Source organism: Rhea pennata, chromosome 13, assembly GCF_028389875.1.
Source record: "Rhea pennata isolate bPtePen1 chromosome 13, bPtePen1.pri, whole genome shotgun sequence".
Taxonomy (NCBI): domain Eukaryota; kingdom Metazoa; phylum Chordata; class Aves; order Rheiformes; family Rheidae; genus Rhea; species Rhea pennata.
This window is the reverse complement of record NC_084675.1, coordinates 9,938,480-9,966,476: the sequence shown is the minus strand read 5'-3', so window position 1 is coordinate 9,966,476 and position 27,997 is coordinate 9,938,480. Positions and strand designations below refer to the sequence as shown.

Here is a 27,997-nt window from a genome sequence, read left to right as displayed (position 1 = left end):
GTATCTCCATTTTTTTCTACTCCAGGAAAAAAATGTGCGTTCATCTTCTACTAAATAGATGCAATTCCAGAAATAAGATAATACCGTACCAGTGTGAGAAAGTGTTTTGTTTGCATCCTCACTAACTTTAGCTCTTGCAAACAGTCTTATCAGACTCAATTTGATTTTCAGATCATACTGAAGAAGGAAAAAAAAAGAGACTAAAAATTGCAGTTTTGGATGCTGTATTGTTTTAATGCTTCTGAATTTAGTTTTAAATTCAATAAGACATTTACATTTACTCATAACTGAAAGCCCTTGAAGATCACAAAACTGAGTATCAACTGGCATAACTGCACCAAAAATGGAAAAGGACTTGCTGAGATGTCTTACTGATATCCTTTTTATCACTTAACAAAAATGAGTTTATTAATTCCTGTATATTAACCAATTGAAACCAAATGCTACAGTTCATTAATATAGTTCATTTAGATCATAAATGCAGAAAAATGAGAAATAGCATCAAAGCAGATATTAAACTTAACATATTACTAGCTGACCCCTAACATAAATCAACATCTGTGGAAAGATCTCACTTTAATTTGTTCTGAAGATAATGTGTTTTTTTTCTTCTTCTTCTAAAAAAATTATTTTTCAGAATGACCATTCTTCCTCCAGTAGAGAAGCTGAAGATCTTACTGGAGAAAGTGAAAGACTTCCACATACAGTTTCTTGAAAAATATGCATGAAATAGCTGTGGCTTTTTCCTCCCATCCCCTTCCCTTGAAGGCGAATGCAGAAAATGAAAAAAGAAGTGCTGAGAATGTGCTGTTCATCTAATTTTACTAAATCCAAAATAGATAGAACCTATCTCAGATACTGCTACGACTTACTGGACAATTAAGTTTAATGTCTGATATAGAAGACATTGTTACACCTTTTTTTTTTTTTTTTTTTTTAAGAGGGAGGGGAAAACGTGAAGAAAGTGGTAAAAGAGTCAGTAAATGATTTTGTGCCTTGATTGGAAGTTTCACTCTTGAACTTCTGGCTCAATACATTGGGGAAGGAAGCTGCTTACGAAAATTACTACTGTTGCTGTCTTTTAGGAAACAGAAATGCTGAGAGCAATTGTTTAGCTAGGAACATGTTTGCCAGCTTAAAATTCTACTATACAAAAATTCAAAGGCCTAGGTATTGTTTGGTTTCCTTTTTGTTTTTTCTTTTCATTAAGTATGTAGTGTTTTCCAAATCTGGTAACACATGTAGGTACAGTACGCATGCTTATTAAAAAAAGAAATCTTTGCAAGATGTGTTTCAGTACCTTTGAACTTCTATTAAAAAAAAAAGTCCTGCCGTCACAGCATAATCTGAGCACAATACAGAGTTTTGATTGGAGAAGGAGCGAACACTATGTCTTCTTGAACTCTATTTTTATGGAATTGAAAAATAAAGAGAAACTCTAGTTCTTCTTATTCCTATGCTATTCAATGCAGATTCTGCCAGCATAAGACGAGAGCAGTGAATACTTTTTAATAACTCTATTTGGCAAATAAAAAAGCCAGTGAGTCTCCTGTTTATTCACATATTTTGCATATATAGAACCTAATAAGCTACTAATCTCAAAGCAGATATGAGTATTGTCGATCCTTTCAAATAGAGTCAAATAAAATACTACTTCAAATTCACTTTATCAATGGAGAGCATTTGTTCAGAACCACATGATTAGAAGACATGGCTGGCTTGAATCCAACTTGAATTGGCAACAGCTAACAAATGTTATCAGAAGAAATGCAGGGAGAGGTTTTGTATGAAGAAAAAGATGTATTTAAAATGCAAGTGTCTTGCACTTAGCATAAAGTTGACAATAATGCATCTTACTCTTAAATTTTCCACAGTCATATTGCTGGCTGAATAGTCTGAGAACCAGCTTCCTATTTAAGAATACAGCTATGTTACTCTACTATCTGTGTTAGTTTCCCTGCACTGAGGAAGAAAGTTTCAGTCTTGCTACAGCTGGAAGTTTGATACCTTCTGCTAGGACAGATAAAGAACTGAAGAAACATAGTTTCCAGTATTCAGCCATTAAAGCATTAATATTTGTCAGACTTAGGCTTAGCATTTTGCCAAATTTCTTTATTAAGAGTAGGTCATTTAATCTATTCACTAATTTTAAATTATTATTTAGAAGTAAACTCATTAATGTCTACTAGCACTTTGTTAGGCTTCCTCTGTAGCTGCTTCAGCATGTTATGCTGATCCCTGTTACTAAAGCCAAGGGCTAGAGAGTCATGAATGAAAGATATGCCAATTTATTAAGATAAGAGATGTTGCCGATAACTACCCTTTCAACAGCAGCTACTAGTCTATGAAATAGCGTTGGCAGTAGGTGTGCTTCTCATAGTTCCTTACTGAAGGCTATAAGGAAGAATTTAGCAGAATGTGCCAGTGGACAGAGGTTCATAAATGAAAATAGTTTGCTAGTAGACAAAGTTACTAGAGAGGTTGGAGGAAAAAAAATCTACCTTTATCTTTGGAGGACAACAGACTGGGAACCCTTATGTTGCTACTACCCATTGGTAAATACAATCTTTTATCTGCTAGGACTATCCACTTAGCATCCTTAATATGCACTAATAAAACAAATCTGAAAAGCAAAAATGTAGTAAGAGGTCAGAATATTGATGTAAAAATAAGACAAATAGCACTTTCCTATTCTAGGAATGTGTCCAAATCAGATCTGGCTTTGGACTTGTAATGCAATGTAGATTGAAGCTGAGATTTAACAATGGAAATTAGAATATTTTTTTATATTTTTGTAACTACAGCTTTTTCATGGGGTAGTATTTGTAATCTAGTATGTCAATAAATTTTATATTTGCCTTGCATTTGCACCTGATACTCCTGGCAAAAATGTAAAGGTTTACAGATTTCTAATGATACTTCACAAGTGTCAGTGGCTTTTTGTTTTAAGTCAGGACAGCAATTCTTACGCTTTTAAATCAAAATATAACAGTAAACTAAGTTTTTTTCTAAACATTCTATTATGGTGCCTTTTATGTTTCATCCATTGTAAGGGATAACACTTTGTTTTTGATGCATCACACATGGAAGGGTGGTGATTTCTATTGTCCATCCACAATATTTGTATGTACTGTGATAAGGTAAATGTGCATTTTTGTGGAACAATCCTATAAAGCTAAGAGGCTTATTTTCAATGCCTGAAATATTTCACTAATAACAGACAATCCTTACTTTTTCTAATGCATGCTTCTAGGTTTGGTTTTCCTACAGGTGCTCCTTACTATGGTACTTTAGATGTATGAGACTTCAAAATAATAAAGCACATATTAAAAAAAAAAGTAGTATTTCTCAATTTCCTATGTCACTAAAACAACATTTTCTGGATTGCACTATGAGGCATATAACTTCATGTTCAAACAAGTATTTACATTCAGATACTAGTATTTACAGTCAGATATATTTATCCATGTATCTAACTGAACTCATACTTTCCAGATCATCTAATTTATGTATCGCTCCAGTTTACGGACTCAAAATCTGTCACACCTGCTATTTCTTACCAATGCAGTACCTACAGAGATTGTAGTAGGCATGTTTTATGTTCATAATTAATAATATCCATTTCTGTAAGGAGCTGTAAGCAGGAGTTAACCAAGACATACATATTTTTTCATAGAAAGGATCAACCAGTTGGTTAAGGAAGATCAACTGAAGTGTTTGGTGAGAGGTTTGTTTAGTATTGTTTTTTTTTTTTTTTTCTATAAAGACTTCTTACAAGGGTTTTATGAGATTAAACTTATTGAGCAACACTATCTTCTTGCAGTGGCACCCTCAGAAATCTGTCAGCGGTGTTTATTTGGTAACTCAAAAGAAAATGAAGCTTAGGGAAAAGGAAGGTACTCCTGCTTCCTTAAACATATATGCATACGCCTGCAGCACCAAAAAAAGAACAAAAAAAAAAAGAACAAATAAAAATCTTGTATCAAATATTTGAATATTTTCTGGACCAGAAACTTATGTTATACTGCTGGGTTTTTTTTTTTTTGTTTGTTTGTTTTTAAACCAATACAAACATGGTCTGATATAAAAAGGCTATGTTATGGACTGTCAGTAGCGTTTTCTACAGCTTTGTTTTTGTTTGAGTGAGGTAGCGGGTCCCATCTGTTCAGTAGATGCTGACACTGTATTAAACACACAAGGAGATACAGAAGAAAGCTTTCCACTTTGGAGGGCTTGCTACGCGAACTCCCTAATGTCCTAAAACATTCTCCCACTTCCTCTCTTTGCAGATCCTTGCTCAGCAAATACAGGTTAGACCACATGTACCATACTTAACATACTGAAGCCTCTGGTATAGATTTTTTAATTTGGATGCATATAAAATAAGTTTCTACAAGGAAATCTATTTTTAAGATGGCTGTGAATGTTTGTGCGTGTTAAATAGTAAGTATATGTAGACTTAATAATCTAACGCTCCACATTATCATGCTTTTATTAAATACAGCCTTTACCTGACTATAATTTAGACCAGTTGTACCAATTTGCATCCGGCTGAGCAGGTTATTTCCGGAATTTCGCTAGCTTCAGAGCACCGAGCGTTGTGTTCGCCGAGGAGCTGCGGATACCGGAGCGGGGCCCCACGGCTGCCAAACGGGCTCTGCCCCACCGAGCCCAGGGCTCCCGCCCGCGGCCCTGCTCCGCGCGCCCTCCCGTTACTACTCACCGCGCGGCACCACAGCGGCGCCACCGGCCGCATCGCAGGGCCTCCGGGGCAGCCGCCGCCGTTTCGAAGTCACTAACACAAAATCAGGAGATTTTTTTCCTCCTCTTTTCTGTCAGGGAAAAGCGTGTGCTGTGAGCAAAACGCAGCTGCGCCACCTCCCGCCCCAGCCCGCCGCCCTCCTGGCCGCCGAGGCCCGGACCCCCCCGGGCAGCTCCCTCCCCTCGGCCGCCCGCGGGTGACCCCGCCCCGGGCGCGCAGGGGGAGGGCGAAGCCCCCGCTCCTTACAAAGGCGCCGCGGGAGGGGAGCGGCGCGCTGCGGCGCGGCGGGCTCGCAGCCATGTCCCTGAGGAGGCCTCTGGGCGCCGGCAAGCGGCGCAGCACCGACTCGGGCGTGGAGCCCGACCGCGGGGCGCTCTCCCGGGAGAAGAAGGAGCAGCGCATCGCGCTCTTCCTCAGCGACTTCGACCAGCGGGGTAGGGCCGCGCCGGGCGTGCGCGAGGCCCGCGGCCGCCGCGTCAGCCGGCGCCGCCGCCGCCACCACCACCCCCCCCCGGGCTCCTCACATGCCGGCCACCGCCCGCCGCGCCGCGCCGGGATCCGCCCTCGCGGGCGCCGCTACCTGCGGGGGCGCGGAGCTGCCGCCGGGCGCCGCCTCGGGCTCGGGCTGCGCGGAGGGGGCGGCCTCGCCGCGCCCCCGCCCCCCCCCCGGTAACAAAATAACGGTTCTTCCTCTCCCCCCCCCCCCCCCCGGGGGCCAAATGACGGTTGTTTTGCCCGCCCCGTTGGTAGCACAGTAACGGTTTGCGGTGCCCCCCCCCCATTTGAGAGCTGTGATTGCCTGTGTGCCTCCAGCGCGCCTGCGCCGGGGGGGGGGGGGGGGGGGGGTGATGCTGCGCGGCCCGGCGGTGTCCTCTGAGCAGCCGGGCTCCTTCATCAGTCCGCCCTGAGGCAGGTGGAGTTGGGGGAACTGGAAGCACACTGTGAGTCGCTCCGACTTTATCTGCCCAGTGCGAGACAGTGTTTTAACTCTCTCTGTGATCCAGAAGTGTTTATGCTTGGAAATATGTAGCACATGTGGCAATAAAGGCTTATCTTGTTTTTTAAAGCGAAGGAAAACATCCAGGAAATGAAGAAAGAACTCGATTCGCTTTTGCAAACAGCCGAGAAAGCATTTACAGTGGAGTTACTGAAGATGCCAATTGCCATCAGAAAAATGAAAAGAAAAGACTTGCTTAGTAGGTACTTGTGATCAAATGATGTCTATCAGCGACACAGACAGCATTGCATCTTGGTGTACTCTTGACCCAAGGAAACCTGTGAATTCAGGGACTTTTTAGAAAACTATTGCTGTGTCAGCTAAATGTTTTAGGCTAATCAGTAGTGACATTAAGTTGCAGATGAGCAGTAGGCACTCTTGATTAGCTATACTTGACCTGCAGGGTACAGCATTAGTAGGTAATGTTGTATAAAGTCTGTACTTTCTTTTATTATGTATACTCATAAGTCATCTTACTTAAAGCCTAATGAGACAAAGACTAACTAATTTTCTGTAGTAAGTGATTCCTGTGCTTAAACTTATGCACTTCTTTCCATCAGAATCCGTTCATTCTTGACACTGAGATGATTTTGTTGCTTTTTTTTTATTTGAAGTCTTTTATTACTGAGCCCTAATCATGTAGTTGTTTACATATGATGATGAACAAACAGCTTTAATATTAAACTTTGTATTTATGCAGCAGTTTAAGCTGTTGTAAACAGTCAGGATCAGATGTATATTCTGGTGAGATCTGATGCTTCTGGAATCTGCTTTGCAGCTGAAACTTGCAGGGGCTAGACAAAGATCAGACTCAAGACTCTTGAAGAACTTGAGTTTACCTACCATAAGCTTTTGCTGAGTAGGTATTTTGATGCCTGTCTTAAACTTCTGTCTGAAAGTGTTAGCTCTGATCGGTACAATGTATGGCTTTTCTTCCTCCTCCTCCTTTAGATTCAGGTTACATACTGTATGACTAAGCTTTATATCATGTATTTAAAGATTAAACACATGGAAATGAGCTTTTTTAAAATTTATTCTTGATTTATTATTATTAAATGGAATTCCAAAACTGACTGTCCTATACCATTTGAATCTTGTTCAAATGCTAAATATACCCCAGCTAAAGTTAGCTACTTAAACAACTGTGTTCCTGAATTACTTGTTCAGTTTCCTATTCCATAACGTAGGACCTATAGTTCATAATTAGTTCATAAATAAGCTATATATTCTTGTGTTACAGATTTGCAAGGACGTGAGGAAGTGGCTCTTGCTGCAGCAGTGGTAAGTGTATGTTTTCAAATTTTATCACAGCTTACAGCATTAGAAATCTGTCTCTGCTGTAAGGACTTAAGAGAAATGTTCATGCTTGGCTGTCTGTCTAACTACAAAATGATCTGAATAGGCTAGACAGACAGTCATGGTGCAACTATGAAGATTATCTAAAACTTTACAGTTATCTGCAGGCACAAATTCAGAGTTTTATTCTCTTCCTTTCTTGCTCCGTGTATGTTTACAAAAAATAAACTGGTGTTTAGGCAGTCCCACTTCTGTCATTTTGTTTTACGTCCTTTTTTTGGTTCACTGGCTTTCTTAGGATAACATGCATTTACTGTGCAGAATCTATTGACTTTTTCTCTTGTGCGATAAATAATCTATAGACTGACTGCTCTCTAGAAGACATACCAAATCCAAAACTGGTGAGGACCAACAGCAAAAAAGGCAAGTCAATCTATTAATGTGTAGCTTGGCTCTTAAATATTTTTCTCATCTAGTGGTGTGGGCTGAGCATTGGCTAAGTGAATGTTAAGCCCCAGAGGAATATGAGAAGGAAAAGCTTGTAACTAGTAGTATAGCATACAGGGCTCCCCAGCTTTGTGTGGAAGATCAAAATCTGTGCATTTAGGTACTTTAAAACAAGTGATAAGAGTACCTGCCCTTTGGATTTATCACTGAAAAAGTGGTGAGAAGAGACAGATTTAAGCAACTTGTTGGTGCCTCACAGAATAGCAGAAGAGCAAGGAATGTCATCCCTATTTTTCTGGTAAGTTCTGCTTTGACTTTCTGCCCATTGACATTTGTAAGGAGAATACTATTTCTCTTCATTTTCCAAAATATGCAGAGGGAGGACACTGACTGAGATGTAGTTCAATTTTGACTGGGGGTTAAAGGGTTATCCAGTGTCTTTTAACTGTCTAGTGCGTCACAGGGGCTATGACAAACACTAACAGATTGCTTTGAACTCTGTGCCAGGCAGCTGACCATCAAATATTAAAACTGATATGTTGCTGTCAGTGGACAAATAGCCTTCACACAAATGAGTTTGAGGGGGTGTTCGTACTCTTCATAAAATGCTCTTCCTAAAACTTATTTTCTTTGTCTGCCTTTTAGTTAAGGTAACTACAATTGTTGAGTATGAAGATGCCAAGCATGTTTCTGCAAAGAAAATATCTAAAAAAGTAAGTTTATTGCAGACAAACAACACAAGGGTTTAATCAGTTTTGACCTACTACAAATCCTACTAGAACCATGATCAGGCAGGCCACTGGCCTGTTAGTTTGAAAAACCAATTGTTTTAAATTCTGCTTACTTTTAAGTAAGGCTAAACTGCATTGCAAACTAATTTCATAATAAGCTGTGGTATTTGGATTTCTGTAACAGATTCACGTATACATGTAAATATCAATATAGTCAATATCAGTATAGTCATTTTCTCTAGAGTTGCCAATGGATGTCTTTTCTGGATGGCTGGAGGAAACATTCTTTGACTTTTTTTTTTTTAACACAACTTTTTCTTTCTTTTGTTTATTTTTTTTTTTTTAATACATGCTTCTCTATTTGGATGACTTGTACATTCCTGTCCACATTGATTTCTAAGCTGTATAATCACAGCTGTATTTATTTTACCACCTCACTTCTTCTTTGGAATGTAGTGGCACAGATGGACACTGAAGTATGTACCAAGATGACAAACTAGCTGAGACACAAAGATTATATGCATGGTTATGGGCCTTACTTACAAGGGGGCTTACAGGGTTGTATATTAGAAAGACTGTTGCATTCATACTGAGCTTCAGTGTTAACAAACAAATCATGATTCTATATTATAAAACCTTTGTCTTGGAATACATATTTGTCATTTTAATTACATGTAAAACTACATAAAAGGCAGCACTATGGGACCTAACTGTCCTTTTTCAGCAGGAATTCTTAAAATATTTTTCCCTAGAAACATCTATGTTGTTTTCTTACCGTATCATTTCTCTTAACGGCAAACTTATGTATACGTTTTCAGGTATCCAAAACAAAGTCGTTGGTTTCATTGGCCTCTGGCTTAAATAGCAAACTGAACCCTCTTCCTAGGTAAGGCTGACCCTTGATAGCTTATGTAGCTTACTGAACTTGCAAACACTAAGTAAAATTCTTGCTCAAATAAAGCAGCTGAGATTTGAGCCTGAAAAGAATAAATCTGATAAGATGCATTCCATAACAAGAATCGGATACCTATAAGTGCTGTGAATCTTGCATAAAAATGCCATCAAGGAGCAAACATCAGTTGATAGAGATGTAGTTGTATCTCTCACTGAGCTGAGTTCTGAATCTAATTAGTATAGTAATTAGTATAATTTTACAAACAAAGCTTAATGGAAGAGAATGCATAAGGACAATGTCTTTTGTTACTTATTGTGGGGACTTATGAACTGTTCTGTAATTCTTCTGCCCCCTTGTATAGCTGAGAGGGACTTGTCATTGTCAGGGGAATATATGCTCACAGAAATACTGTAGAGCTACTTACAGTCATGGTAGACCAAACTGAAGTCTTGCTACAAGGGGTAATGAATTCAAGATTGGTGGGCATCTACATGAAAAAAATGAGAAGGTCTCTATCCACTTCCTGTGCCTGTGTACCTGCTTGCACCCACTGGCACTTACTTTGTTACGTGCGAGTTGTATTCAGAGAAATGCAAAATGCAACTGAGATATGTATCAATGTTTAATGTGCCTTCCCCCTCCCCCCCCCCAAAGAAAAACACTAGGAAATCTTAACCAGGTTTAATTATTTTCTTGAATTGGCTCAACAAAATCAAATGAAAAAGGCAGCCTTGCCTGGGGAAGTCTAACTTGTCAGCCTTTAAAGGCTATACTCCTTCAATTATACAAACACTGGGCCAAGAGCATGCCCTTACAATATCCCCAAAAATGTGTGGGAAAAGCAGAGACAAGAGGAAAGGTGGGGGAAGGTTACACTTCTGTCATCAAAAAGTTCTGGGAATTTAGCTGAATTCTAAACCTGGAAAAGACTTCTTTGGATTCAGATTAATCTTGCAGAACAAATGTCCTTAAGAACAGATCTGATAAAATTAATTCCTTTTGAAAAAGTAACTTCCCAAGAGACTGTTTGCTCACCCTAAGAGAAATTTGTGGATTTTTCCCTTAGCTATTCCCAACTTGGGTATTGCAGCCTTCTCTCTCTCTCAACACAAATCATCTTTTCATCCCCTTCTTTGTGATATTAGGTTCCAGCATATTGTAGTCTACCTCAGACAACTTCATCACCATATATACACTGGAAATTTGTTGCACAGCACTTAACGTTTTTTAATTTGCCAGCTGTCTTCATCCTAGATAAAACTCTTAAAGCAGAAGTAGATGAGGAAGAAACTGGTTTTAATTAAAAAAAAAAAATCTTTTGTTAGGTCTGCTCACTCCTCTCCAAGTGTGAGTGAGGCTGTTAAGGCTCTTGCCTCTGACTGCAGTGCCATAAATTACAAAGCCATGTCAAAGGTATCTAAAAGGTAAGTTTTTTTGGTTTGTTCTTAATAAGTTATTTAGTTAAATACTAAGACTATATATGTGGTAGCAGGGATGCCAGTTACACTTCCTTCTTTGACTATAGGTGTTATGCGTGAACCCAACCCTTGCATTCTGAAGGGGACTAAGAACAACAGTTGTATCATAAAAGAAACTAAGGAATTTCTATGGCATAAGGCATATTCCATACCTCTGAGAGCACCTTCAGTATTTCTTAATATCTCCTGCTGTAATAGACATATGCTGCAAGCCTTATCTTAAGCCCTGAGGCATAAAGTTTCTTCTTTACAAAACTATTAAGCATTTACTGCTGATATTGGAGAGTGGATATTCTTGCTGCTGGGTGGTCCAAGTATCAGCTTGTTCACTGGCCTCTAACATAGGCTTAGAAGGTTACTGCAGTGTTTAAGGGTCATAAAGTATTCCTAGTGGGGCTAGTAAATGCCACTGCTGCTTCCAATGATGCTAAGATGTTTGATTTCCTGTGGTCTTCTGGAAAAATTCAAACCTGATCGCTTCTATCAGGTACATTTCCTATTACTTGCACTTGCTTCATGCTTGAGAATCTCCTGCAGGGCATAGGAAGTTAACCTCAGAGAAACACTATTTTTGTATTCTAGTGCTAGACCACAACCTGGTGCCCCAAGAACTATACCTGCCAGTGGAAGAGTTCAAGGCATGTTACTAAGAAGTAAATCGGTACCCCAAGATAAAACTGTTCCATTTGTAAACATTCCTCTGGCTGATGGACAGGTATCAAACCTTCCTTACTTGCATTTTCAGTAGTTTTTAAACAAAAGGTGAATAATCTAGTCATAGTTCTCACTATTCCTAAATGAGCTGCTGCTACACAAAAGGCAGAGTTTAAGTTTTGCAGTATAGCAAAGAGGTATATGACCTTCAGGAAAAGTGACCATCCATATAAAAACATTCAGAATAGTTTTTATCTTAAAACTAGGTTTCTCTTCATGTTTTAGACCCTCTGTACAGCTGCTGGAGATCTCCATAACATTGATGTGCAACTACTAAATCAAGATACAGTACAGCATATTCATAACTTAGTGGTAAGCTTAAAACTAGTAATTTATAATACACATTTACAAAAGGCTTTACAGAGATTGACATGTAGTCCTAGGTTTTTAAGTGAGGCATTAACATGAGTTCTAAATGTGTAGTTCTGATAGTCAGCCTAAATTGGTTGGTGTAAGTTGTAAGGGTGAATAAGGAGGGGGGAGGAATAGGGAGGGGAGAACTGCTGCACATTGATAATGCAAGAGTAAATGTGCTTACATAAGCATATGGAGTCTAGTAGCTGCCTGGGGGAGGACAGAAGCATAAACTCATCTTAATCTCTCTGTCCTACCATGTGAGCTAAGTGCTATTCTGTATCTCCTGTTCACAGAGCCTTACAATGATAGAGCTAAGTTTCAGCTCTCGTTGCATTCCCTCTATTGTTCTCTCTCCCTTGCTGACTAAGAATTCCTGTTAATTCTCTGCTGCATTTGAATAGTAACTGTCTTATCTTTGGTTCAGGGAAGTAAATTGTTCTGAAGCAGAATGCAGTTGAACACAATCCTGTAGCACGTAGTACTTTCCTAGAGACAAGCATAGCTGTTGGACACATTCCTATGCAGCACTAGAAATCCAGTATATACCTAGACACTAGGTATAAATCAATTTACAATCTTCTAAGTATTTAGTTGTGTATGCAGCTGTGTGAGTTAAATGTGGAAGCTAGCTTGTATTTTGTAACATGCACCTGCCTCTGTAGGTAGAAATTGAGGGTGTTTGCTCATTATTTGTTTTAGCAACAGCTAATTTTTCTATTTCCTCTTATCTGCATGTATCTGGTAGCTTGAACTAAAATTCATTTTCTTTCCCCTTAGAGTGAGCTGACTGTACTATGTGGAAAAGCAACAGTTAAACCAAGTTAATGGCACTTCCATAAAGGTCTGTCTCCTGACTACAGAATATTCGTATGACAGCTGCCTCTTCTATTTAGAGAATTTCTATAATGTCTTAATAAAGCTGTGTACTGCCCAATAAATGTTTTTATATAAAACTATGATATGTATACTATCAAAAATACTTCTCCCTTTGAAAGATACAAAAGCAGAAGTACTTCCATTTCTTAGACTTCATAAATGGTAAGTTAACGTCGTAAGCAGGGCTGCCTTACATAATTATTTGTAACTGTGGAATTACCTAATGTCATTCTTCCATACATATTGTCTGTGTGACCAAAACAGAGAGCACTGGTCTTGTGCATGCTTGGTCTTCCCTAGGGCCAGCTCCTGCTGAAGTCCACATATACAAATTCTTGAATAGCATTTTAACCCATAGAGCTTTAGTCCTGTAGTGGCAAGTATGAATCAGACACGAGACTGAACAAGCAGTATTATCTCCACAGTTGTCTTGTAGTGTAACATTAGAATATGCAATATGGATAAGCATTAACTCTATTTCCTCTGTTAAGTGGAGTCATTTGGGATAGTTTTGTCCTAGCACTGGAGTTTGTTATATATTTCTTGAGTAATTGGTAGGAAAGACTTTTGCCATCTTTCCAGGTACAGATGACAGTCCAGTAGAGATGCTATTGCTGGTGTATCAGTAGTTCCAAAACTTGAGGATCTGTACTCTCTGGATTCTGCTCTATGAGTAGTAGTGATTTTGACTGAAATTCTTCACTGTACTAAATAACAGGAAAAGCTGTTTCATGGCATTTAGAAACTTAAGAATGAAATATAGATTAGCTTGCCCAGCAGGTTAACCTCAATTGGTTAGAGTGTGGTGCTGCTAGTGCCAAGGTCACAGCTTCAATCCCCATATGGGCTATGCTGAGGGCTGGACTAAATGTTCTCCAGGGGTCCCTTCCACCTTAGCATTCTATGATTCTAAGCATATATTTTTTTTTGTCATGCCTCCCCATAAACTTCAATTATGATGAGACAGCTTGCAAATGTTACAGGAGAAAAAGGTTTTCAGAGGATGGAAGATGAGGTTAAATGGGTAAAGTACATGGAGTCAATACAAACTACCAAACCTATGTTATTAAAGGCTTTGTCACTCAGTAACCAGAAAATGCAGGAATAAGCATCTAATGGAGAAGTTCATAGTACACTTCAGGCCGTAATTATGTTCACTATGTATAAACACTTAGCGCCGAGTAATAGTGTAGCTCAAATAAATACATATCTCCTTAAACTGACGTGAGAGCACAATAAACATGTTCTTAGCTCTTACGTGATTAGTAGAGTGCTTTGAAAGACTGAGGAACACCTTTATAGGTCTTGCTACAGCTTAGGGAGGGCAACTACAGTAGCCTCAACTAAACAATAGGAGATTTTTTTTGTATTTTGAGTTTTAACTGTCTTTTTGTCACAAGAGTAATCTCACAGCTGGGAAAGTGTTTCTAGTATCAGACACAAAAGGCAAGCTCACAAGATACACTATCTAATTGTAATAAAACCCAAGGACTCTTCAAACAACTGAAGTTATTCTTATGAATTACTATTAAGCTAGAAGCCTAAGTATTTCTTTTAAATTTGATGAAAGAGGTATACAATTAAGATGTCCCCCCTTACCTTCATTGTTTTAACTCTGTACTTGCATCAGCCTAAGGTTAGACTAAAGTTTGTAGGCTTGTGAAAGCAGTTAACAATAGGAATCACTGTATATCAAATTGATATTTAATATCCTTGCATGATTATTTATTTCTAACACCAATAATCTCTTCTTCTTCCATTAATACAACTTTTCTACAGACCTATTTCCAAAAGAACAATGCTTTATTTTTTATGCTTAAAAACCAAAAGAAACAAAAAACCAACATTATCAGTACCATATGGGGGGGGGGAAATTATTGTAAACATCTTGATTGGAGCACATTTTCTTACAGGCTTTCTGTAAGTCAACTTCAAGTCAATTCTAGCACTGTATGTCTTAAAACAAGACGTGTTTTGTCTTCCCTTTCAGCTTCAAGGGCAATATAACTTCTTTTTTAAAAGGCATTTAAACGTAAATGGCTCTAATTTAGTTCTGGTGAAAGCTTTTTTTTTTTTTTTTTTTGTCTCCAAATGTAAATAAAGAACATGCCTACCCTAAATACCTCCTCTGACTTAAAGTGCTTAAGTTGTAGCAATTTATTGCTAAGAATACTTGGAAGTTTGATTATTCCTAGAAGAGTTGTATTGGCCTAGTCAAAAATAGATACAATAAGAACTTTAGTAGTATACTGATAAAGCATTAATAGCTTTAGTAGTATATTGCTTGCTAGTTAAATATTTAAAGCAAAACAATGCAGTTCATGGATTTGCATGAATTCTTTTTTTCTACACTGCAACTTTTTCAAGGGGTACCTCTTAGTAAATCAGGATATAAAAAAAGCAACTCTGAACAACTCACTCTGACAGATGCTGCCTTAGGGAGCCTAAACTAAGAATCTCAGGACCAAAACAGAACTCGGGTAATTCACACTACGTAGAGTGATCAACTTCCCCATTCACATGAGCATGTTATCCAAAGAATTACTGTGAGCCCCCATCTCAACCCCAAGAAAAATGCAATTTCAAAGTCACAAGATAGAAGTCTGGACTGTATACTCTTTTTTTTTTCTCCAGAGTAGCAAGTCCTTCAACTACTACCTAAAATTCTCCTACAGCAGAAGACAAGGGTGTTAATGTTTATGCATTGTAAGTTAAGACAACTGACTTCTTGGCAAAAATGAACCAGAAGGATCAGTATACAACTGTAGCTTCATGAAAAGCAACGATTTACTAAACAAAAACAAGAGTCACTAGATGAAAACGCCAAGTAAAAAAAATTCACAATTGAAATAAGTGAAACAATATTTATTCTTGCTTCAGCTTTGGATTCCAACAGGAGAATGCTCAGTGATAATCTGAAATGCCAGTGTCACCTAAGTATGCAGAGACCCTTGAAACTTGTCCCTCTAACCTGTAAACAGTGTCAGCATCTAAGCTACTGTTAAAATTACATACTTCAGGTTTGTAAGGAAAAGTAGAGGCTTCTTCTAATTTCCTCTCCTCTATGGTAGGAGGTGCAACACTATGAAGCAGCAGCTGATTGACTATATAGTTCATGCAGTTTCTCATCACTCTAATGAGAAATAACAAAACTCTTAGACAAGTAACTGTACTCCATCATGTAAGGTTTAGATTTTGCTTAGTTGTGATACTTTTTTTTAGGCTTTTAATTTGTAAGGTAACAGGACTACAGTGGAAAGCCTAAGATCTTATTAGGCAAAGATAAAAACATGCAAATTACTGAAAATAAATACTAATAAAAACTACTCTGTTTCCAAGCAAAAAAACCAAACAAACAACAACAAAAGAAACCCACACACTTTGTAAAGTGATTAGCATTTTCCTTGATAAAGTAATGCAACCACAAATTGCCAAGCATCACGTTCACTTTTGCAAAGATGTAATTTAAAAATGAAAGTGGTTTCTAGGAAGTCAGGCTAAACCAGGCTGTGATTTTCATCAAAGATTAAAAGACAACATTGTTTTCTGAGTGGAAGATTTTGATTACCTTCTGACAACACTCATATATCCTAGTATTTTCTTTGTATAAAAGGAACATGGCTGCAGTCTTCCCCATGCCTATTATATCTCATTTCAAGAAAAGACTACTTTGCATGCAGCACACCAAATTCTTTATCTATCCACGACCTGCTCTTAAAAAGCAGCTTCAGCTTCCCTATGTTTATATAATGTCTACCCCTACATACAATCACTTGGTGCACAGTAGTAATTAAAACACCTAGAAAAGTAAAAGTTACAAGGCAAAAGAAATATATTATACACCAACTGCTTTTATTTAATTTCAGAAACCGTTCACAAGATGGTAGAAAAAAAAAAGAAAAAAAAACCAAAACTTACAACCACTTCTAATTTAGTCTTCCATTGTTCCCAGTCAGCTCTAAACCCATTATGTGCAAAAGCCCATTTACCATGCATCCAGATGATAGATACAGGCTATGAAATTCTTTATTCTACTTGTAGCAGCTTATGCAGGTGCAGCCAAATACCAAGCCTCAGGACAAATTGTACACAAACTTTACAATGTAGAATTTGAATTTAAAATATGAAACTTAAAATCTACACAAAACTGGTAAAAATCAAGCACAGATACGAGGACAAACTTAAAACCCATGTGAAAAGGAGTCTTGTCTTCCTTTCAAGTGCTTTATTCTGCTACACAGTCAAAATGAAGATGTAAGCTTTGTGGTTAGTTTAAATTACACTCTGTAGATACTATAGACCAATTTAAAAGTTACACATACAGCAATAGATGTCCATTGGTTCATCTGGATTACTTATACAATCCAGTTGGATTGTTGAAAACAAGTCAGGCAAAAATTGAAAGAAAATCCTTGTGCAACTTTTTAGACAAATATTTACTGATGGGCACACTGTACCCCAGGTCCATGATGGCTGCTTTCTTCATCAGAACTATCATTATAAGCTTCACGTCTCTGGCCACCACCTGAACCACGAGTGGTATCAAATTCCTGAAGATCTACCTCTTCTGTATCACCAATTACATTGGGAAATTCTGGTCTAGCTGGCAGAAGATCTTCAAGTTCCTGCCCCAGAACAGAAGTACATTCAGTACAGCATCTACAACTACTAAATACAGTGACCTGCAACAATAGTTTCCTGCAACTTCAAGCCTTCTCACAGCAGATTGAGTTTATAACTCTTTAAGCTGATGTAAACCATGAAGTGCACACTCATTCAGAAGTATCCCAAGTATCTGTATTGACTGGAAGATGTCATTAAAAAAAAACTAACAGCTCCACATACCATTGCCTGAAGTACAATCGGTAAATACAGTCATGCTCTGAAAACTTACTACATGGTAGCAGTTATTGCAAGCAGATTATTCCTCCTGCTCTTAAACATCTGCACTGCTTTTAAAGGGATGTTCCAGATATGTACATTCCAGCAAGTATTTTCAAGTTACACGTTCCCTTGTTACAATGTTAAAAGAACAACGTAATTGTACTTGCATCTAAATTTAAATATTGGAAAGCAAGCATGTGAGTACAACACAAGCATTTTCTACACTAGCAAATAAGAATACTGCACTTGAAAGAGTACTTACTGAAAGCTTTTCTGGGCTAATCCAGTTATTTTCAGGAAACTGAACATCAAATTTAATGTAGAGATCCCCCTTCTCAAAAGGATTGCGATACTGTGGCATTCCTTCACCTCTGACTACACGAACACAGCCTGTAATTCAAAAAGAAGCAAGCTGGAAAGACCTGCTTCAGAACAAATCTTACCCTACGCCAGTCTCAATTTCTCCAGCCTGGGTTCAGGTAACAGAGTGAGAATCGGATTAAGTGTTCAATAACCACAAAAGCATAGTCAGAGGAGTCATTATCAGATCAAACTTACCTGGTTCAATTACTTTTCCAGGAGGATATTTAACCACAATCTGACGTCCATCAAGGTGCTTAAATGTGAACTGAAATCCACACAGTGCTTCAACAAGCCCTATCTTGTGCGTCATATGCAAGTCATTCCCATCCCGCTGGAACACCTACAAATAAGAAATAAGTATCTTTTCTAGTACTACAGCCATGTTTTTGCAAGACTCATTATTTAGTGAATTCTGGCAATTCATTATTATTTATTCTTAAGCTTCTCCATGTTAGAGCTAGCCAACAGCCTTTGTACAAAGTAAATCTGCTTCCTCTAACCCACAAAACATGCTTGGAAAGTTTGCCCTGTATTGAAATTCCACCTGAGATAAGGCAAACCACAGCATATACTATGATGCAAGGTTCAAATTAGGAAAAAAGCCCTGTACAGCAGCAGTGCTCTCCGAACCTCAAGACCTTCCACACAAGAAACCTATAAACAAAACTCAAGTCAGTTTGACACTACTTCCCCCTGCCCCCGAGTACAGAAACACCTCTTGCTTCTCAGTGCTTTAAATAGTAGAGCAAGCTTCAGCTTGTTCTATCTATAGAGCAAGGTTTTAATCAACTAGTCCACAGCTGTCTTAAGCGATCCTTAAGCCATCCCACTTAAGATTTACTCTACTTGTGAATCTTAAGTTTTGTCCAGAGGCATAACTCCAAAACATTACCCCTCCCCTGCTTTTTTTTTTTTTTCCCACCTTGAGGAATATCTTAAGCATATTAAAAGCTACGCTGAAAGTCAGTCTAGTTTTACTCACTAGGACACAGCTACAGTATTTTTCAGAATGGCTAATACTGTAAAAAACAGATGTAGTTCATTAGAAGACAGAGATGGTATCTGCCATCTGGAATTTCAGCTGTCATACACATCTCAGACTGGGTCATATATTTGTAGATTGTCTCTCCCTTGTCATAGTCAAGATCGACTATGACTCTGTGTCAACCGTATTATATATGAAAGAACAGAGGAATGTGTAAGGAGGTATAAAAACATTGATTTTGACAAAACAGCAATCCTCAACACCAAGTCAAAAAGCTTGTGAAAGTTCCTAACTTTCAGACAAACAACACTACAGCCTTACTAGGCAACAAGAATTTAAATTCAAACTTAATGCTATTCTTTGAGTCACAATTTTTTTTTACACCACTGTTCCATTCAACATTTTTTCAATGCCTAATTAATCAAACTATTTCTTATTTTATCACAGTGATATCCAGGCTTTGTAAACAGAAGCAATCAGCTCAATTCTGCCCTAAGTGAGGCTTCAGCACACCCGGTAGTTTAACGTAAAATCTTGTAATATTTAGTTCAAAAGTGCAGTTTATACACTCCAGAACACAGTAAGCATAAGATTTAGCAAGTGAGTATAAAATAATCCAGTTTTAAACATTTTATTAAATAAATTTGTAACACTAGCATTCTGGCAGGCCATGATACCCGTGTTGTAATTCCAAAACCACAGTAGCAGAGATAAAAAGCACCATTTGGGAATTCTAATGCCATGTTTCCTGCTATCTCACAAGACATTAAAAAGTACATGCAGTGTTTTATGTTAATGTCACAAGTGAAGCAGATGCAAGTTAACACTATGAATAGCTCTTAACTGTCTACATCTAGGCAAGTCACCCTGAGCTTATCTGAGAAGTCAGAATCTATATCCGCCCAGGCAGCAGACTTGCAAAGTCTTTTTTTTTTTTTTTTTTTTGGCTTACAATTAAAAGCAATTACTTGCTATATATCTATTAAAAGCTATTTCATTGCCTTTCCTAGAGCTGCAACTATATCAATTACTTTAAAATGAACAGCTATCTGTATCACTTTAAAAACTAGCATAAAAGATATTTAAAATATAAACTCAAAAGTATTACCTCATTCTCCTTTTCTTGGAGTAAGAGAACGATATCTCCTGGTTCCACACCTGGAGCCTGATCTGCTTCTCCACTGAATGTAATTCTCTGCCCATGTTTCATGCCTTTGTCTACATGAACTTCAAGTATTTTAACTTCTTTGATCACCTTCTTCCCTTCACACTTTTTACAGCGGTCTTTTTCATTAATTACTTCACCTAAAGACAAGACAATTTTCAGTTCAGAGATTTTCAGATAATTGTCCTCAATTCTGAAGAAATGATTTTGAAGTATACTGAAGAATACATGCAAGCAAAACAGTCATTTAGACATTGCTTTATTTGTTCCTTGGAAGAGGAAAGTCAGACTCAGTCTGGTGTAGTTGGGAGAAGGGAAAGAAAAAACAGAACCCAGAAGATGCACACAAGCTCCTAAGCTGTCCTAACAAGGATTTTGAGAAGCCAGAGTGCATTAGAGCAAAACAAAACTTCATATCTTGCTTCTATTGTTCTTTAGGATTGAATTTGACTCCGATACACTTATCACCCAACCCAAAGAGAATACTACTCAGAAAATCCTGCTTTTCTGTCCTTTGTTATGCTGAAGGGTGACAGTAAGTTAAAAGGGTAAAGCTAAAAATTGAACTAAAGCATCTCCCTTCTCTTAGAAATTTGAATACAAATTTCAAACTACTGCATTCAGGAGCTTTAGTTCCACTTCTGCTAACAACAGTGAAAAAAGGACTGTTTGAGAATTACATTCTGCAGTACACCGGCACAATACCAAAAGAATAAAGTACTACATATGCATGCTGCCAGTAAAACAAATGTCTTGCACTACAGGGATAACATAGCAGTTGAAATCATAGCTTCATGCAATAGCAATATGAATATTCCCTACAGAAATAGGAAACAACATTTCCTAGCATATAAAGGATTTAACTTACACTCAAACTGAGTATTTTTTTCACATTGCCTATAGCAAGGCACCCTTCTTTAGCAAGGTGTCCTTAGAAAGACAATTACCCTTTCCAGCAAATTGCAAGATGATAATCCAAAAATGACTTCAATTCTCTGTTCTATTTGGTCTTTACTTTTCAAGTAAGCTATTGCCTTCGTGCAGAACCACCAAAATATACTAGGTTAAATGCACTGTTCAATTCCAGCACTTAATTTCCAATACTGCTATAAGTGCTGCCAGTAGAAGCATTTGGTTTAAGACATTACATTTGTTAGCTTACACAACTTTTCTGTGAAACAAAGTGTAACATTATGATGTAGCTGAAAATACCTATTTAAACTGTGAAAGTAAGATATTCAAAGACAACAGTCAATTCAGCAAAATGCATCTTCTTGGTGTTTAGAAGTTAAAATTCAATTTTAGTCTAGGTTATAGCCAGAAATCTATAAACCTGCTCTTAGGTATTAGAAGGCTGCAAAAATACAAAGTTCTCAAAAACCCAAATCCTGGCTTTTACTTTAATGGACAAGAAATAGCAACGAGTAGTACTTATGTCTAAATGTTTCCAAAGAGCAATCCCTCCTGTTCAAGCTTCCAGGCTTTCTTTCAATACATTCAACACAGTAAATTTTGCTGCTGTTCTAGGAAATGTGACTTCTCAACGTTGAAACCAGATTGAGACCCAACTGACTAGCTGGAATCCAAACTCTCACTGGATAAGATGCAATTCAGTATATGACAGAACCTACATAGCAATCCTCAAGATTAAAGATAAGTATTTAGGTCCAACCAAGTGCATGTAGGAGTACAGCATAGCTAGCCTACCTTCTCCATTGCAGTCAGAGCATACAGATTGCATCTGCTGAACCATTCCAGGAGCCAGCTGTCTGATCATGATACGTACACCTCTGCCTCGGCAAGCACTACATTTCTGAACAGCTCCAGACTTTCCACCCTGCCTAGAATAGAAAGCACCGGTTGCACAAAAAGCAAAGTTTTTCAGAAACATGTGACAAAAAGATATCAACAGTAGTAGGACATGCCTAACTGCACCACTATTTCATTTAGGCTTCTCCTTTCCTTCCCCCATTCCTCACTCTACTAAAAAAGCACTTAAGTAGTTCCAGTTTCAGCAACGGTATCATTGAAGTTGAAAAAATTTCTAGTTCGAGAACAATACTAACAAAAATCTGACATACGAGATGCTTCACTTCACTATATACCAACAATGCATCTAGAGAACTCAAAAATATGAACAAACTTACCCATTACATGCACTACAAAGGACATTCTTGCTAAGTTGTAGTTTAGTTGTCTTTCCATTATATAAATCTTCTAGAGAGACTCTACAAAATAAAGTATTATCTCTTGGGTTATCGCTTAACAACTTACTTCCCCCATGTATTAAGATACTTCCCAACAACAAACTTAAAAAAAAAAAAAAAAAAAAAAGTGATCTTCACAGAAAAACTAAAATAATTTGCTATTCAAAGACAACTTTAAAGCAGCCTTTTAGGTTTCACAAAGTCACTAAAAATATACTATACCTACATGTTCCTATAGAGGGAATCTTCAACATAATTTCATATCAAATCTTTAGATTCAATCAGCAAAAAACAGATAGGACTGGTTGTGTTTCTTAATAGGAAACAGGCTGATCCAGTGTTTTAGGTTTTATTACACAGTGCCTCTGATTTTTCAGTTCTGCCAAACAGGTGAGAAACGAACATCTTTCTGGACTATCCTGACAATATTGATAGCATACATACACAGGAATACATACTGAACATTTAAATTTAACAGTATCTTGGACTTCCCACTGGAGAAAAAAAATAGTACTTTTTTGCCATGTCCAAGGCCACTCACTTAATTCTTTATCCCTCTTTATACTCAATTTTTTAGAAGCCTTTGAATGCACCAACAAACTCCAATAACTTTTAAATAGTAATAAAAGTTTCTAAACCTATTTTGTATACAAAAGGCTTTATATTTTAAAGCAGCGTGTTTTGAACTAGAAAAGGTTGCCTAGCATCAGTGTTTACAAATAATTACAAAGATAAAAAGCTAATTAATAATGCAATATACAATACTAGCTACTAAACTAAGCAAGCATGAAAAAAATAAACAGATTTTGCTAAGCAAAGTTAGGCTACACCTTTCCTGTGGTTGGCAAACTTGTAAAGAATTTAGAAAGGAGATGCTCAGCAGGCAAAAAGTCAACCATAATTCCAAGTAGAGACTTATAAAACATTAAATCTAATGTTCAAGTAATTTGTTTGGAGAGAAAAAAAAAACACCACTTTTCTGTTAATTATGCAGTTTGCACTTACTTCCAGCTGATACTAAGCTACAAATGAAAATCAGCTAAGGAAGTTTTTCCCAGAGCTTCAGTATCTCTGCTTTCTTAATCCAGCTAATGTGTAAACAGTTAGCTGTTGGATGCATTTCAGATTAAAACTTCCAAGCATAATTAAGAAGTAAAACTAAGGAAAACAATGCTGACAAACCAAATTTTTTAAGGCTATTAACCACGTAAACAAAGTATTAGATAAATCTGTAATTGTGGTAATTGTGAAAGTTAACTCTAGCTAAGTGCTGTCTGGGTTATTTGCGAAACACAGGTCTGTAAAACAGGTGCAAACGGCAGAATTTCTCAACTGAGTGTACCAAGAATATATAGCAAGTAAGTCAGATACTAGTGATCAGCAAAGCTAGAAAGTGAACATAAATTGCAGTATTAAGATACTCACTTGAGTGGATGCATCATATCTTCTCCTCTTCTTCTACCGTTACGACTTCTACTCTGACCACCCATGAAATTGAACAATCCACCACCAAAGATGTGGGAGAAAATATCGTCCATTCCACTGCTTCCACCACTACCTTCTCGAAGGCCCTGTTCTCCATATCTATCATACAACTCACGTTTCTCTGGATTTGACAATACTTCATAGGCAAAGCTTATTTCTTTGAACTAGAAGAGGGATAGAGTCAAAAAAGCCCATGATAATTTAGAACTTCACGGGAACATTATGTTACTGTTTCTTGCCCAACATCAACACTTGATTAAGAATGTATACAAGAGAACAGTTTTCCACCCCCATTCATAAATATGCAAGACTTAAAAACAGACTTGGCCTTAGTTGAGTTACCTCGTTAAAAACACACACACAAAATCCTACATATTATTCCACATATCCCATGGAATTGCTCTTCACTGTGCCTAGCACAAGACTATTTTCTGTCCCTCCGTGGCCCCATTTGAAGAAAGTTAAGTACACAGTATTGCAGTAGTCAACAGGTAAAAATAAATGTTGTACACTAATGGCAAAGACTGCAAGGCTTGTTAGCGCTTAAAGTAGCTAAACAACCGGGCATCTTACAAAAAAGCACATTAACATGTCTGTCTACAAAACAAATTAACATGACTATGAAATTATACTAATCTAATCAGCCATCAGAACTTCAGATCTGTTAAGGAGACACAGGTGAATTGCAATGCTCAAATTAACAAGCATTTCTTGTTGCTCTTAACACAATGTATCTAATTCTGCCTTCCTACATGTGCAATTTGGTTTATGTTGTAGCAGTTATGCTGTCTGCTTCACCCTCAAGAACCTTTGTACCAACATACTTTACATGCCAGCAGACTTCTTGGAAAGATCTGGAAAACTAATTCTTTATGTTTTTCAAATACTTACGTAAATGCCAATTGACATCATCTTGGCATATTCCCCCCCCCCCCCAGTATTACTTTCTCAACCTGTCTGTCTCAGGAAACAGCTTTATTTTGTCATGAGGTAAATTGGGAGGTTTTGAGATTGGGAAGAAGAAAACAAGGCAGAGTTCCATCTCACACTACTTACTATTTCTGAACAACCTGAAACAGCAGGGCCCCAACACCTATACTTGGTCCTTCAGATGTTGCTACAATAGCAAATTTTGGAAGTTTTAAAAAAAGATGGCTTACTTTGTCCCCTGCATTTGGATTCTTATCAGGATGGTATTCCTTGGCCAGCTTTCTGTATGCCTAGTTGAAAGAAGTACAGAATTAGTTTTAATTTTGATTAATCTGTCCTTTTTTGAGAAACTCAGTGTAGTGTCTTCTTTCTAGTAAGAAAATCCTAATAAAGCAAAGTGAGAAAATGAGTGTTTAGAAAACACTCACACATCCAAGTTACACATAAAAATATCTGATTCTACCGTATGCACAATTTACACACTCTTAAACACAACCATACCACACAACAACTAGAATTAAATCTGTCCGCTTATTTCCATTAACTTAGGTGAAAAATTACATTGTAATATACACTGTTCCATTAAAATTACTTACTCTACATAAACCACTAAAAACCTATAATATAACAATCTAAGTTTCAACCCATTTGTGCCTCACCTCAATTTCAGCAGAATACTAACAACAAAATGGCTGCCATAGCTTCTCATCCAACCATGTCAGTCAATCCCCATAAACAATCAATTTATTCTTCCTTACCTATCAATGAAGGAAATTTTATCCTACTCTAAACTAAATGCATGTATTACACAAGTGGAAATACACATACTGGTGCATTTGATGAAATTCTATTGTTCTAAAGTAGCAGGAGAAATAAATACAGCCAAATCTCCAAAAGGGAATTTTCAGAATGTTTTTTGAACTGATACTTTGTGACTTGCAGTACGATCTCCCCCCTACCAATTACTTCACTCATTCTTCTAATTTGGAAGATTGAAGCAAATGCAATCAAACAAATTCTTATGTTAGTTATGATGAACAGTCAAAAGCTTTTCCTGCAGAAAGCTTTTGAGAGTAAACTACTAAACTCTCCCCTCACACTCCACTCTACCCCAGCATCCCACAATAACAATCAGAGGACAGATATTAATAACTTAATTACATAACAAAAAACCTAGATTTTTGTACTGTCCATACCAAAAGCCTGTTAGCTACAACAAACTACAAATGTGACTGCAAACAACTAAAACGTTCCAATTCTTACAGTGAATTTTTAAATAGCTTTTTTCCTGCACAACCGAACATTTAAACTAGCTCTTAAAACCACAGCTTTAAGAGAGCTTTACAAAAGGGCTATATAGAGATCTCAGCTTTCCATTGTGTGCTAAAACAGGTAAAATTACTCTTTTGTATTTTGGACATTTACTCCTCTTTACTGATGAAATAACCAGCACTTGTGTATTGACTCAAGGGTGGAAAAAAAAAGTCATTGAAAAAGCACAACCAATGAAACAAAAATAGAACATTGATATTGTAAGCATAATATTCTAAAATACTCAAAGAAGAGTAAAGAACAGAATCAAGTCTTACTATCAGTAAGAACACATAACCTTACAAAAGCATACATATTCTGTAATAAAAATGGATTTTCCTTGCATATTTTAAGGCATCTAACCAAGTTGGGGAGAAAAAAAAAAAAAAGAAAACCTATTCTTATAACATTACCTAATCAGGTACAAGGAAGTGATCACTTGCATAGTGATCTTTAAAAAGAGAGAGTGCTCATGTCTTCATTTAGCAGCACAAGTTTACAGCAATCCTTAAGACTGCCTGTGGCCTAATACCAAGTTACCATTATTAGTTAGATCCAGAATCAAAATCTAAATTGGTACTGTACTGTAACTAATATTATCTTCCACCTATTTTTTCTCTCTTCTATGCTTTTCTATAGATTAAAAGATTAGATTGAGATATTAAGACATCATCCAAGTGATACCTCAGTGGCAACAAGATACAGATGAATTCCAGTGCTGCAGATAGTTAGAAGCTTTGCTATTGCTACTGCAATACCTCAATCTTGGTATGTAAGTAATACTGAGCATCACAGGTTATTTCAGTGGAAAAAAAGCAGCTGCTGCCCTTTCTTCATTCTTGCAGGAGATACTTTTAACAGACTTAAGTCAAAAAAAAAAACCTACTTGATTGGGTTCAATATTCAGGACTATCTTTTCACTGCATGCTTACCACCTCTAACACTATTTCAACACTGCAATTTCCTATGCCTGCACAAATTAGGCTACCACATGCATGATGGGTAAAACGTAGTTAATAGCAGCACCACCCATCAGTGGAAGCAGGTCACTGCTAGTAAACTACCTAGTTAACCACCATTTACAAGTGAAAAAGGATAACGAGGTCCTTTTAGAAAACATGTTTTACACTTTACAGAATTAAATGAAATAGAGATAATAAGTTGTTACACTGATGACCGGGCTCCAAGTTTTTATCTCGCTTCTTTGTCTTACCCTCGTGCTTTCAGCCTAGAAGGAAATCAAATAAATGAGCAAACCAAAATCTTAACGAGCCTTACAAGTGGCTCAGACAATAGCCCCAGACAGAAGCGACTGGTTCCTCACCAGCATTTTCCACCCGAAGAGCCTTCTGTCGCCTGCGCACACGGTGCGGGAGCGGCAGAAGGGCACGGGGCTGCGGGGGCGAGAGGCACGGGCCGCCACAGGCCACGCGGGCCCAGCGGCGCCGCGCGGGGAGCACGGCCGGGCCCCAGCGCCGCTCCCCTCGCGCCGGGCCCGGCCCGCGGCCTACACCACTCCGCCGGCGCCTGCCCGCGAGCCAGGCCCCAGCGGCCCCGCGGCGCGGCCTAGCCCGGCCCGGCCGGCCCAGGCGCCAGCGCTCGCCGCGCCCGGCGCCTCCACGCCCGCCCGCGGGCGCCCGCGGGCCCGGGCCGCCGCCACCTCCCCCCACCCCCACGCCCGCTCCTCCCCCCCGCCGCCGGCCCCCGCGGGCGCGGGCGCTGCCGCCCCTCCCCCGCACCTTCTTGAGCTCGTTGTCGGAGGCCCCGGGCGGCACCCCCAGGATGTCGTACAGCTTGGTGTCGGCCACGTTCGCCATGGCGGCAGCGGGCGGGCGGCGCGGGCCGGAGCAGGCCGAGGGGCGGCGAGGGCGAGACCGGGAGCAGGACGAAAGCCGCCGCGACGTCACGCGCAGACGCCCGCGTCACCACGCCGCGACGCGCGCAGAGCGCGCGCCCGCCCCTCCCTCCGGCGGTGGCGCCCCGCCCCCTCGGCCCACTTCGGCGGCCTGACCCAGTTCCGGCGCGGCGCGGCAGGGGGCGCCCGCGAGGCGGGGGCGGGAGGCTCGCGGGGGGTGGGGGGAAGCTCGCGCGCCGCCGCCCGTAACCGCCACCAG

The 27,997-nt window shown here is 38.7% G+C and overlaps 3 protein-coding genes across 5 annotated transcripts in view; 2 read left to right on the top strand and 1 right to left on the bottom strand.

Moving 5' to 3' along the window:
* The window catches only part of GPT2 (glutamic--pyruvic transaminase 2), a 30,198-nt gene extending 26,880 nt beyond the window's left edge, over nucleotides 1-3,318 (top strand). Inside the window, exon 11 of the mRNA XM_062586585.1 lies at nucleotides 638-3,318. Coding sequence (XP_062442569.1) covers nucleotides 638-728 — 91 coding nt within the window. The 3' untranslated portion in view covers nucleotides 729-3,318. The remainder of the gene's footprint in view (nucleotides 1-637) is intronic.
* A 1,676-nt stretch (nucleotides 3,319-4,994) lies between these two features.
* On the top strand, nucleotides 4,995-13,139 carry LOC134146209 (borealin-2-like). Of its 3 annotated transcripts, none has more exons than XR_009959802.1 (10): nucleotides 4,995-5,196; nucleotides 5,830-5,958; nucleotides 7,000-7,040; nucleotides 7,418-7,478; nucleotides 8,148-8,215; nucleotides 9,052-9,119; nucleotides 10,454-10,552; nucleotides 11,189-11,321; nucleotides 11,527-11,632; nucleotides 12,455-13,139. XR_009959802.1 is itself a non-coding variant. In XM_062586487.1 (10 exons), the coding sequence occupies exons 1-10, from the start codon at nucleotides 5,061-5,063 to the stop codon at nucleotides 12,500-12,502; spliced, it is 870 nt and encodes a 289-aa protein (XP_062442471.1). In that variant the 5' UTR covers nucleotides 4,997-5,060; the 3' UTR covers nucleotides 12,503-13,139. The 3 variants fall into 3 exon arrangements, 2 of the variants coding, with proteins under 2 accessions (XP_062442471.1, XP_062442472.1); XM_062586487.1 differs by having other exon boundaries at nucleotides 4,997-5,196; nucleotides 11,546-11,632; XM_062586488.1 differs by lacking the exon at nucleotides 4,995-5,196 and adding an exon at nucleotides 5,666-5,703 and having other exon boundaries at nucleotides 11,546-11,632.
* A 3,245-nt stretch (nucleotides 13,140-16,384) lies between these two features.
* DNAJA2 (DnaJ heat shock protein family (Hsp40) member A2) lies at nucleotides 16,385-27,797 on the bottom strand. Its single transcript, XM_062586671.1, has 9 exons — nucleotides 27,623-27,797; nucleotides 24,803-24,862; nucleotides 23,583-23,806; nucleotides 22,098-22,178; nucleotides 21,658-21,791; nucleotides 19,894-20,090; nucleotides 17,996-18,140; nucleotides 17,700-17,827; nucleotides 16,385-17,178 (listed from the first exon to the last, which is right to left on the bottom strand). Exons 1-9 carry the CDS (start codon nucleotides 27,698-27,700, stop codon nucleotides 16,990-16,992), a joined length of 1,236 nt encoding a protein of 411 aa, XP_062442655.1. The 5' UTR covers nucleotides 27,701-27,797; the 3' UTR covers nucleotides 16,385-16,989.
* Nucleotides 27,798-27,997: the final 200 nt, after the last annotated feature.

Coding starts and splice junctions, on each gene's coding strand:
- LOC134146209 (XM_062586487.1), top strand. CDS start 5,061: ATGTCCCTGAGGAGGCCTCTGGGCGCCGGCAAGCGGCGCAGCACCGAC. Junction 7,041..7,417: donor TGGCTCTTGCTGCAGCAGTG/GTAAGTGTATGT, acceptor AATAATCTATAG/ACTGACTGCTCTCTAGAAGA. Junction 7,479..8,147: donor GAGGACCAACAGCAAAAAAG/GCAAGTCAATCT, acceptor TCTGCCTTTTAG/TTAAGGTAACTACAATTGTT.
- DNAJA2 (XM_062586671.1), bottom strand. CDS start 27,700: ATGGCGAACGTGGCCGACACCAAGCTGTACGACATCCTGGGGGTGCCG. Junction 21,792..22,097: donor CTTTGTAGTGCATGTAATGG/GTAAGTTTGTTC, acceptor TTTCTATTCTAG/GCAGGGTGGAAAGTCTGGAG. Junction 17,179..17,699: donor TTAGCCCAGAAAAGCTTTCA/GTAAGTACTCTT, acceptor GTTCTGGGGCAG/GAACTTGAAGATCTTCTGCC.